General features: G+C 34.9%; 1 protein-coding gene across 1 annotated transcript; it reads left to right on the top strand.

The window, feature by feature from the left end:
• Positions 1-538: 538 nt before the first annotated feature.
• Positions 539-12,421, top strand: SNRPD1 (small nuclear ribonucleoprotein D1 polypeptide). The gene is made up of 4 exons (XM_003760010.3): positions 539-681; positions 5,996-6,072; positions 10,570-10,761; positions 12,241-12,421. Exons 1-4 carry the CDS (start codon positions 668-670, stop codon positions 12,315-12,317), a joined length of 360 nt encoding a protein of 119 aa, XP_003760058.1. The 5' UTR covers positions 539-667; the 3' UTR covers positions 12,318-12,421.
• The last annotated feature ends 466 nt before the right edge of the window (positions 12,422-12,887 follow it).

Genomic DNA, 12,887 nt, shown 5'->3' with positions numbered 1-12,887 from the left:
GTCTGATTCTTTTTGTACAGCAAAATAACGGTTTGGTCATGTATACTTATTGTGTATCTAATTTATATTTTAATATATTTAACATCTACTGGTCATCCTGCCATCTGGGGGAGGGGGTGGGGGGTAAGAGGTGAAAAATTGGAACAAGAGGTTTGGCAATTGTTAACGCTGTAAAGTTACCCATGCATATAACCTGTAAATAAAAGGCTATTAAATAAAAAAAAAAAAAAAAGAAAGAAAAAAATATATAATTAATTGCAGAGAGCACTTGTTTTTTTCTCAACTTAAGTAAACTTTAGTTTTAAGCACTCCGTGCAAGAAGGTGCTATGGCCAACAACCTGCTGTCTTTGCTAAACAGAAGCTATTTGCTTCCTCAAGTTGTAAAATGAACACCCTGTTAGGAGAAACTTTTCTAAGGTCTTCTATGCTGTGGGCGCCATGCCCACCTCCGCTCTCTAGGGGGAGCTGCAGCAACACCGTGTGCCTGGAAGTGTACCCACTCCACCCGCCTCTGAGCAGTCTCGAGTTTTCCTCCAGGAGAGTATTCTACTTCCGGTAGCCCTGGTGGAAGTACTTCCGGCCATTCATTCCTTCAGCCCGTGTTACCGCCGTAGTGGTCGTGGGTTTGCGGCCTATTGGACCGAAAGGTTGACGGCACCGTGAAGGATGAAGCTCGTGAGGTGAGGAAACTGCTAAAGCGCTGGCCGCCGCCGCCGAGTTTGGGTTGAAGGTTTGTCCCCAGGCGCGGTGTGGCCGGTGTCGGAAGAGGCGCCAAAATCGCGTGCGGGCGCGAGATAGGCCCGGACAACGGCGGCCCCTCCCCGCCCGTTGGCCAGTACTTGCACCCGCTCAGTGCCTCGCGCAGCTAGCTGTTCGTGCCTCGCAAGCGAGCGCTTTCGGAGCGGGGTGGGGAGAAAGGGAAGGAAGGCAAGCGGCGGCCGTTATCTGGCGGGGACTCGTGGGTCTGGCCGTTTTCTTTTAAGCTCTCGCGAGACGTGACGGCGCGTTTTCCTCCCTTCCCGGGCCTTCGGGTCGGCGTCCTCTTCACTTGACTGTTTCCAAACCTTCTGACCGGTTTCACGTGGCGGAATCGTAGAATTAGAGCTCTAAAGGACTTCGGAGCTAGGGGACCCCTTCCCTTTGCCATTCTACAGTTAGGAAAACCGAGGCCCAGGAGCGCTAGCTAACCTGCCGAAAGCGCGAGTTTGCAAGCCGGTCCCGAGAGGCCAGCCCCGCACCCTCTTACTTAGCCTTCCCCCGGGAATCCTTGGGTGCGAGAAACGGGGAGACCCTGTGAGATACCAACGGGGGCTGCTGTGCTTTTCTGTTTTTCCATCGCTTAACGCCTGAAATCCTAGAGGGGCCCTCTGAAGAGTGTGGGATCTGAGCAGCTCCCTGAATGTGGGACTTTGTACATAATGACAGCGCTGTGCATTCACTCTTGATTATTTGAAAACCGATTATACAATTCAGTTTTCCCTCCATCTTTTCCCGTTGTTTCTCCTCAGTGGAACACTTCCGGTAGTCAGCTTTATAGAGAATCGAATAAACAAAGGGTTAAATTTTACCTTCAGTGGTTAAAAGTTAGTTTGGAAGAGTCATTCAAACCACCTTTTTAAATATAAGCCAGCCTTACTATTCCTAAGCGTAAACGGAGAGTTAATAGTGTATTACACATTACACAGACTCTAGGTCTTAGTCCAAATTTACAAATTCCACCTCAACACACTGTTGGGAAATATAAAGCGCACCCTAATTTTACAGTTAACTGAATTATTCAGATTTAGATTACTTGGATTGAGAATAACCTTAAAGGGATTTTTCTTTCATCTTTAGACTTTTAACTTGACTTGCCTCTGAGAAATATAGAGATTAATTTGTGTTTTAAATAGGAGGAAGGGAAGAAGGAAGAAGATGGGATTCAATTCAGGGGGTTGTGCAGTAAGGGAATTTCATTCAAAGGTGTAACTGAAGGATAAACAAAATATTTTTTAAAAGTTCCAAATCTAAAAATTTCTTTTTGCCAGCCCTCTGAGTATTGCTATTAAATTTTTTTTTGTGTAGAGAAATAAGAACTTAATCAGAATTTGAAAACGTTTTGGAATATGATTTTTCTTTAATAACTACTCAGTCCCACTCAAATAACAAATGTAAATTCAGTAATCTCTTGCGAAATGAGTATGCTTAAATTACTTTTTCTGCTTAACCCCCAAATTCTTCATCAATAAGTAATTACTTACTAAATACCAGTTGTATAAACTAGGCACTAGGGACTACCATACCCCACCAAAAAACCCAAGCAGGCTTCCCCTCAAGAGAGTTTATATTATGCTGGTTGAGCCAACTTGTATCCAGACAAAAATGATAAAACATTCCTTCTGTAAGAGAGGTAATAGCACTCTGGGATTTAAAGAATTCAGACAATCCTGGCTCATCCACTTAACCATTACCTGCCTGGCTTTGACCAATCATTTAAATTCTCAACATCCATTCGTTCATCTGCAAAACACAGAAATTGGACTGGATTTCCTCTAATATTCTTTCCAGTTATAAATTTATAGATTTTTTTTTTTAAGTCAGCCAAAAAGTAAAGTAGAAAAGGTTGTTTGGAATTTATAATTATGTGGAATATCCAATTGCTTTGAATTAGATTGTTCTCTTCATCTCTGCAGATTACAGCCATCCATTCCTATTCATATTTTGTACCTCTCTTCACTGTTCTTATATAAATTTGACACCATATCCAGCCATCAGGCCAGAGATCTCATTAAATATTTTCTCACTTCAGAAAGTTGTCAGTGGAGTACTCTTGAGTTGTCTTTTTGTCATGCTGTCATTCATCATGTGACCAATCCATCTTCTCTTCCTGTCTTATTCCCTATCATTATCCCCATCTTTTTACTCCTGTTCTTAGGAATCCCTCCTTGGTTTTATGTTGTTACCTGTTTATACTCGCAATACATCTCTTTTGCCCTTTGTGACACTGATTTTAAATTCTTCATAAACTTCTGTCCCATGTGATTACTAAGTCTGACATTGATGAACAGAGAATCAGAGTATATAGCAATACCAGTATAATTTTGATATTAAGAAAAATGGACCTTTGCTTTCCTTGGAAGCTTGAGGTTATTAAAGGAGCTTTGCAAAAACAATCTAGTCTTTTCTTCTTAAGCATAACTTAGTTTTCCATTTGTACTGTCTGATCTACATGAATAAATAGGGAGAAAACAAGTTAAGTCATCCTTCCTATGTAAAGGTGAATCTTTTAGGTACAGTGTAGTAATCATGACCTGACTATAAATGAAATTTTGAAGTAATGACATTAAATATACTTTTTTTCCCATATGGAAATATTTTAAAAATATATTGCAAACTTTTTTTACCTTTTTATTTTTCTTCTTGTAATTTGATGTTTCTTTGATTATTCATCACCAAAATATGCCAGGTAAATGTAACATTAATCTATTTGATTTTATAATGGTAGGAAACATAGGAGACAATGGGGTGGGGTAGTGTGTATTTGTCCTGTGGACTAAAATTGTTTTTAAGTTTTCTGTGTATTTTTATAATTCTATCTCCCTCCTTCTTGTAGTATGTTAATGTTTTCAGTGAGTCTTACAACATTTTTTTCATAAGGCATTTATTTATGTTGCTTTTGTTTTGCTATCGTCTTAGAAACCAGATAACCATTTTTGTCATTCATAGGATCAAAGATTTAGAACTGGAAAGGACATTTTGTTCTTTTACCTCTGAAGAACTAAGACTTCGGTTTTTGAACTCAGGTTTCTTCAGAGCCAGTTTGAAATAAGAATATAGGGCTTAAGAGTAAAGAATATGGGCTTTGTAAGATCAGTATTAGTTTAGAGGCATTTTGTCATTTCTTGATCTTTGCCTTTGTTCTAAATAGTTGAAATTGCCACCTGGGTAAATATTGTTGTTTTTTTATTTATTGGTGGTGTGTTTCATTGTTTATACCACTAGTCTTCTTCATTAACAAGGATAAATCCTATTGTTGTCTCTAATTTCACATTGTTTTGATATCTACATATATCCCAACACATTTTTATATAGTAGTTATGTATTTTCACTGAACTTGGAATCAGGAGGACTCATCTTCCTAAGTTCAAATCTGGTTTCAGACATTTGCTCCTGGACAAGTCACTTCACCCTTGCATTCTGTTTCCTCATCAGTAAAATGAGCTATAGAAGGAAATGGCAAGCCACTTCAGTATCTATGCCAAGAAAACCCCAAATGGGATCATGAAGAATTGGACACTACTGAAATGACTAAACAATAAAATTTCCCATACTCAATAGATATGAACCTACCCATACATTACCTTCTCACTTTCTGTGAAATTATTATTCCTGTTCTTTTATAAATTCTTCATAGAAGAACTATGTTGTGCTTTGGAAATCTTCTTTGTCCCAATGCTTTTCACTATACTAATTATTCCTTGCTCTTATATGGCTACCACCTTTTAGATTATACATGGATTTGAGATTTAGAAATTCAAGGAATCTTAACACATTTCTTGAGTCCCAACTTCTAATCCCCTTATTTTACAGAAAAGGAAATAAAAGTCATTGAGAGATAACGGATTTGACTCAGTTCATAGCCAGTAAATATGAAGTTTGAATTCAGGTGGTCTTTACACTGAGTTCAGTGTCTTTTCTACTACATCATTCTTCCTTTCATCATATTTGGGATTACTAAATCTATCACTTCTCTTAAATGGATAGCATGCTTCATCATCAGTGCTCTGGAATGGTGAAGCCATTATATTTTTTATAGTTCTAACCAAACCAGTACTGCTAATATTAGAAAGGAAAGGAAAAAGGAAGAATCTTCATAGCAAATTTGTTTGATTGAAAACCTCATCTGAAAACTGATTGAAGATTATAAGAAAAAAAGCCATTAACCAAATAATAAAGAATGTGAACAGTTTGAGAGAAAAAAAAATTGAAGTTAAAAAAACCATATGCAAAGATGTTCAGCGTAATTAAAGCAATTCAGAGGTTCTAACTCATACTACTTAGATTAATAAAATTGATAAAAAGGGAAAATGCTGTAGCTGTTTGGAGCTGTTAGGTAGGCCAGCCATTAAACATATTTTGGAATTATATCCCAGAAATTCCCAAACTATATATATGCCTTTTGACCCGAGGATACCACTTTGATCAGTGACAATGATCACCTTTCTGTTCCTTAAACAAGATACTTTTATCTTTTGATTCAGTGCTATGTTATATTCACTATTGGCTATTATTCCTCATGCCAATATTTCTCCTCATTTCTCTAACTTCCTTCAGGTCCCAAATCAAATCTAACCTTTTGTGAGAAGCTTCTCCTGATTCCTATTAATGCTAATTTTATCCTGTCTGTACTATCCTATCTTCTTTATATATAGTTTTCATGTTGTTTCTCCGATTAAACTTTCAGCTCCTTGAGAACAGGGACTGGCTTTTTCCTTTCTTTAAATTTCCAGTACTTAGCATATTGCCTGGTAGATAGTAGGCATTTAACAAATATTTGTTGAGTTATTAAATAAGTATGGCAACTTTTTGTGCTGCCAAAGAACTATTTTTTTTATTATTTTTATTACTTCCAAAGAATTTAACATTAGAAATAGATATAGTTTAATCTATGGAGATCACATTAAGAAAGTGCGTTACTATCTGCTCCCTAAGGATCACTGGCTTTTTCCTATTATTTACATTTGAAATTTCTTCTCTATGTTGTCTCCCCTTATTAAAATGTGACCTCCTTGAGAGCAGGAATGGCGTTAGCATTTTATAGTGGTCCCAGCACTTCACACGGCTCTTGGCAAATATTCATTGGTTATTTTTATTATTATTATTCATTACTCAAGCTGTTGAACAATGGAAGGTTTCCTAAGTTTTTATTAAAGAAATTAACTGACTGTTATTTATATATAAATTCATATAATTAATGAAAATGGAAATTAATGGTTCTACTTATTTTAATTGCAGATTTTTGATGAAATTGAGTCATGAAACTGTAACCATTGAATTGAAGAATGGAACACAAGTGCATGGAACAATCACAGGTAAGAACATTTAAGCAGGTGAAGAGCTTTTCTGAAATGCTAGACTAAAATGTACTTTGTAAATGAGTAACCTAGTGCACTTGCAAAAGAGGACATCCCTTTTGTTATTAATAGTCATTTCAGTTAAGTGGATGATAGAATTAAAGATTTATAGGTAAAAGAGATCATTTAGTGCAACTTAATTTTATGCTAGGCCCTTGGAGGATAAATGACTTTATTGAGGTCACTAATAAGTCAGAGATGGGATTAAGAAAATTAAAAAAACATTTGTTAGATGCTCCCTGTGTGCCAAATGCTGTGCTTAATTCAGGGTATACAGATAGATCAGTAAGTCAGCTTTCAAGGAGTTCCTTTCAAGGAAGAGACAACTCATATAAACGGATTTCAATGCATATTTGACCTCAAATCCTCTGATTCTAGAGTCATTAGAGAAAAATAAACTTCTATTTTAAGTTGTAAATGTATGTATTAAAAAAAAAAAAAAGATATTAACTAGGAATACTGTAGATTATAAGACTTGAGCCTATACTGTACAATATTAAAGGGGGACCAGGCCTGGAGTCTAGAAGACTCATCTTCTTGAGTTCACATCTGACCTCTCAGACACTTTAGCCATGTGACCTTGGGCATGTCATTGAGCCCTGTTTTCCTCAATTTCCTCCTCTGTCAAATGAGCTGGAGAAGGAAAATGGTAAACCACTCTAGTATCTCCCCCAGGAAAACCCCAAATGGACTCACAGAATCAAATATAATTGAAAAATGATTGAACAAATAATAATATTCCTGGAAAGATCCTTAACAAATATCTAGTCCAATCTTTTCATTTAAATATGAGATTCAGAGAAGTTGGCAGAATCAGATTTTGAACTCAGATCTATTAAATTTTTTGAGGACTAGCCTTTTTTCCATTTTACTACACAGCTATAATTTCCTGACAGTATTGTTTGGTTTAAAAGAAATCTATTATGATATGAAGCAGGGCCATCTGGTACCCTTCTAAAAGAGTTTCCAATTTAAAGTTATGATAGAGCCTCTCAATAGGGTTCTTTCTTATAGAAGCTGATTCTGTGTTCTAGCTCTAGTATTCTAAACAAGACTCCAATGTAGTATATTGTTTAAAAAATTATTTTTATTTATTTTACTTGTTTATATTTATATATTTTATTTATTAAATATATCCAAACCATATAAAAAAATTTTAAGTAATTTTTTAAACTTTTGAGTTCTAAATTCACTTCCTTCTTTCTTCCTGTCCTTTCTCTTGGAGAAGGCAAGCAAAACACAAAGTAAAATAATAAAAATAAGGTTTAAAAAGTATTCTTCATGTTGGAAAACTGGGACAATGATGCATTGTTGTTGGAGTTGTGAACGAATCCAACCATTCTGGAGAGCAAGCTGGAATTATGCCCAAAAGGTTATCAAACTGTGCATACTCTTTGATCCATCAGTGCTACTACTGGGCTTATATCCCAAAGAGATCATAAAGAAGGGAAAGGGACCTGTATGTGCCAAAATGGTTGTGGCAGCCCTGTTTGTAGTGGCTAGAAACTGGAAAATGAATGGATGCCCATCAATTGGAAAATAGTTGGGTAAATTGTGGTATATGAATGTTATGGAATATTATTGTTCTGTAAGAAATGACCAACAGGATGAATACAGAGAGGTTTGAAGAGACTTACAAGAACTGATGCCGAGTGAAATGAGCAGAACCAGGAGATCATTATATACTTGAACAATACTGTATGAGGATATGTTCTGATGGAAGTGGATATCTTCAACAAAGAGAAGTTCTAATTCAGTTCCGATTGATCAGTGATGGACAGACTCAGTTACACCCAGAGAAGGAACACTGGGAAATGAAAGTGGACTACTTGCATTTTTGTTTTTCTTCCCAGGTTATTTTTACCTTCTGAATCCAATTCTTCTTGTACAATAAGAGAACTGTACAGTTCTGCACACATATATTGTATCTAAGATATACTATAACATATTTAACATGTTTAAGATTGCCTGCCATGTAGGGGAGGATGTGGAAGGAGGGGAAGGGAAAAGTCGAAACAGAAGTGAGTATAAGGGATAATGTTGCAAAAAATTACCCATGCATATGTTCTATCAATAAAAAGTTACAATTTAAAATAAAAGGATTCTCCAGTGTGCATTCAGAGTTAATCAGTTTTCTCACTGGAAGGGGGGGGATAGCATTTTCATCATGGATTTTTTGGAATTATCTTAAATCATTGCCTTTGTCAGAATAGCTAAGTAGTTGATCATTACAATATTGCTATAACTGTATATTGTGCTGGTTCAGCACACTTTTCTTTGCATGAGTTGATAAAAGTATTTCCAGGTTTTTCTGAAATAATCCTATTCATCATTTTTTTTTAATGGGGAGGAGGGGACATTTTATTGAGAGCCAAGCACTATACTAATTAGTGGGGTTACAAATAGAAATTTGAGAGTCCCTGCCCTAAAGGAGCTTACGTTGTACCTGAAGAAGACAGCATAGAAAAAGATACAACTTCAGAGCAAGTGAACATGCCCAAGGGTCCTTGGTTTGTATCATCAGATCAAAAAGCAATGCTTAGGAGTCAGCAGGGGAAGTGGTAAAACCCAATAGGCCAGAGGGAATCTGGAAGGGCCCATCTCACAAACACCAGGAAATGCACAGTTGGTCTAATGGTCATAGAGCAACAGGGGCTTTGGGTTCTTTTCATCATTTTTTAAAAATACGTTAAATCCAATAAGCATACATATTTATACAATTATCTTGCTGCTCAAGAAAAATCAAATCAAACCAGAAAAAAAAGAGAAAGAAAATAAAATGCAAGCAAACAACAAAAAAAGTGAAAATGTTATGTTGTGAACCATACTCCGTTCCTACAGTCTTCTCTCTGGCTGCAGATGGCTCTCTATCATAAGACCATTGGAACTGGGCTGAATCATGTCATTGTTGAAGAGAACCATGTCCATCAGAATTGATCATTGTATAATCTTCTTGTGTACAATGATCTCCTGGTTCTACTCACTTCACTTAGCATCAGTTCATGTAAGTCCCTCCAGTCTTCTCTGAAATCATCCTGCTGATCATTTCTTACAGAACAATAATATTCCATAACATTCATATGCCATAACTTATTCAGTCATTCTCCAGCTGATGGGCATCCACTCAGTTTCCAATTTCTTGACACTATAAAAAGGGTTGCTACAGACATTTTTGCACATGTGGGTTGCTTTCCCTCCTTTAAGATCTCTTTGGAATATAGACCCAATAGAAATACTGCTGGATCAAAGGGTATGGACAGCTCAGTAACTCTTGGCATAGTTAAATTGCTCTCCAGAATGGCTGGATTCCTTCATAATTCCACCAACAATGTATCAGTGTTCCAGTTTTCCGTATCCCCTCTCAACATTCGTCATTATCTTTTCCTGTCATCTTAGCCAATCTTGAGAGCTGTGTAGTGGGATCTCAGAGTTGTCTTAATTTGCATTTCTCTGATTGATAATTATTTAGAGCATCTTTTCATATTTTCATCATTTTTTATAGCACAATAGTATTCCATCATAATCATACCACACAACTTGTTCCACCATTTTCCAATTAATGGCTATTCCCCTCAATTTCTAATTTTTTGCTATCAGAGCTGTTATTTAAATATTTTTGTACAAGTAGTCCTTTTTCCTTTTTTTTTTTTTTTTTTTTTTTTGATCTCTTTGGCTATATGCATTCAGAATTCATCAGTTTTCTCATTGGAGGTAGATAGCATTTTCACCATGGATTTTTTGGAATTGTCTTGGATCATTGCCTTTGTCAGAATAGCTAAGTAGTTGATTATTACAGTATTGCTATAACTGTGTACATTGTGCTGGTTCTCACTTTTTTTTTTTTTTTTTTTTTTTTTTTTGCATGAGTTGATAAAAGTATTTCCAGGTTTTTTTTTAAATCTATTCATATAGTTATGCTATATAAATATTATGGAATATTATTTTTCTATAAGAAACTATCAACAAGATGATTTCAAAAAGGCCTGGAGTTCATTACATGAACTGATGCTAAGTAAAATGAGCAGAACCAGGAGAACATTATACATTATACATAGTCACAACAAGATTATGTGATGATCAACTGTGGCTCTTTTCAACAATGAGATGATTCAGGCCAGTTCAGAGGGAGAGAGCCATCTGCACCCAGAGAGAGAACTATGGGACCTGAGTGTGGATCACAACGTAGTTTTTTCATCTTTTTGTTATTAGTTGCTTGAATTTTGTTTTCCTTTTTGATCTGATTTTCCTTGTGCAGCATGATAAATGTGGAAATATGTTTAGAAGAATTGCACATAGTTAACATATATTGGATTACTTGCTGTCTAGGGAAGGGAGTAGGGAGAAAAGAAGAGAAAAAAGTTGTTAAATTATCTATGCATATGTCTTGAAAATAAAATTTTAATAAAAAAACTAACATTTTTGCCATACTTAATCATTTTTATTTTTTTCCCTCAGGTGTGGATGTCAGTATGAATACACATCTTAAAGCTGTGAAAATGACCCTTAAGAACAGAGAGCCTGTACAATTGGAAACACTGAGCATACGAGGAAATAACATTCGGTACTTCATCCTCCCAGACAGCTTACCTCTGGATACTTTACTTGTGGACGTTGAACCAAAGGTGAAATCTAAGAAAAGGGAAGCTGGTAAGTTGGTAAAAACTTGAGAGACTCTTGTTATAGAATTACAAAACTTAATTATTGCTTTTTAAAGTTACAGCTTTAACATGCTTTTATACAAATTTCTGAAAACCAATAGAATTATACATTTAAAATTCCTCTCCTTAGCATATAGAAATGGTCAGGTTGACACTTATACAACAACTAATAAAATAGAATTTTATAAATCATTATTGTCATCTGCTTGCCCGAGAAAATATTTAGCTTAGAGAGTATTCTTAATTCACATTTCTAGATTTTAACTTCTACTTTTGTTCTGCCTTCATCTTTATTTTTAAATCTTATTAGACCTTTAAGTAATGTTGATGAAATTCTGCATTTTAGGCTCTCTAGAATAATGATCTATTCTATTTTTCTATCCTCACTTCATATAACTCCTCTCTGTTAACTGTATGTGTATCATGTTGGTTATTTAAAAATCTTTTACAGATATAGTCTTGTTACCTATCACGGATGTATATAGTGTATATATTTTTTTTAATTTCTCAATGAATTTCTCCCTTAATGTTTTATTTTTTTTATTATTTTTTTTATTTTTTTTTTCCCTTAATGTTTTAACTGAAAAATTAAAAGTTGTGCATCTAAAACTGCTGTGCCAGAGCTGGAATATGCAAATTGTGCATACTAATAAACTTTTAATTATTTTTCTTATGTTAATTATGAAAGCACAAAGATTGGACTACTCTAAAAATATATTCAAATGTTACCATCACTTAAATTGGCTTTCCTTGCTAAGAAGTGTAAATGTGACACTATAGACCTTAATTAAATATTTTAAAAGACTTAATTACAAGTTCTATAGAAATTTGAAGACACTAGATATAGGATGAATAAATATTGCATTTGGAGAAAAGCAAGGAATTGTAGGATATTGTATCAGGAAAGGTTGAAGTTGGATGGTCAATTTTAAGGGAGAAGTATTAGCTCAAGTTTATTTAGTAATCAGAATTCTTTTTAATTTTGTAATTTGAGGCAAATAAGCTTTCACTTTTAGTTTCTTCGTTATTAAAATGCAATAATGACCTACATTTCTTTTGAACAGTTGTGAAAGTTAGTGTTTCATCAGAGACAAATTTTTTAAATTCTGTTACCATAGAATTGGGGAAATCTTTGAAGTTAAATAACTTTAAAAAAAAAAACAAAAAAAAACACCTTTTAAGAATCACTTTCTTGGATGACAACTAGATAGCACAAGGGATAGAGCACTAGCCCTCAAGTCAAAAAGACCAAAATTCAAAAACAGTTTCAGGCCCCTTGATTCATAAATGCAAGAACTAAGAAAGAAGGTTACATGATGGCTTCCACACAACATCCTTCTGATGAAGTGGAAATTGATTATAAAAGGTTTTTCCATAGCTTAACTTATTAGAATAGATTGTTTTAGTTACTTCAGGTAACTTTTAAAGCATAAGAAAAATTAACTTTGTTGTTTTCTTATTTGCTCAGTTGCAGGAAGAGGCCGAGGTCGGGGTAGAGGACGAGGACGTGGCCGTGGCAGAGGAAGAGGGGGTCCCAGACGATAACTTCTTCCATGAATACTGTTATGCAATACCACAAAGTCAGGATATTTTTTTGTACAGGTTTTGTTTATGGTGTCAGTTTTTAATAAACACAAATGTGGCAAAGAGTTGTCTATTGAATATGTCATCAATTAAGATTTCAGTATTCTTAGGTCTACTCCTTAGTATTCCTACAATAGTTTCAAATGTAAAATAGTTGAGCTACAAATAAGACTGTTCATAAATGTAGTTTAAATTTTGACTTAACTAACATCATGTTCTAATCATTCTTTTTTTTGTAGACTAAAAATGTGTTTTCATCTCTTATATGGAAGATTTTCAATACCCACTATAATTTTCCTCTTTTGGGGACCTAGAGGTGAAATGAGTTATGTTTAATATATCTGAAACTAAAACTTTTTAGGATATCTAAAATGTATTCTTTTTCCTTGAATTTCACTCTATGGTGAATAGTATTATAAGGGAAGTTCTAAACTATTGATATTTTATAAGCAAAAGTTATCTTTTAAGTTAAAAATTACCTTTGTTATAATCAATATTGTTTGTTACATGTTTTTGCTTTTGTTTTTTTAA

This window comes from Sarcophilus harrisii, chromosome 1, assembly GCF_902635505.1.
Source record: "Sarcophilus harrisii chromosome 1, mSarHar1.11, whole genome shotgun sequence".
In the NCBI taxonomy this organism is placed as follows: domain Eukaryota; kingdom Metazoa; phylum Chordata; class Mammalia; order Dasyuromorphia; family Dasyuridae; genus Sarcophilus; species Sarcophilus harrisii.
The sequence above is the reverse complement of the archived record's forward strand: the minus strand, read 5'-3'. Positions and strand labels throughout refer to the sequence as shown.

Coding starts and splice junctions, on each gene's coding strand:
- SNRPD1 (XM_003760010.3), top strand. Junction 6,073..10,569: donor AGTGCATGGAACAATCACAG/GTAAGAACATTT, acceptor TTTTTCCCTCAG/GTGTGGATGTCAGTATGAAT. Junction 10,762..12,240: donor ATCTAAGAAAAGGGAAGCTG/GTAAGTTGGTAA, acceptor TTATTTGCTCAG/TTGCAGGAAGAGGCCGAGGT.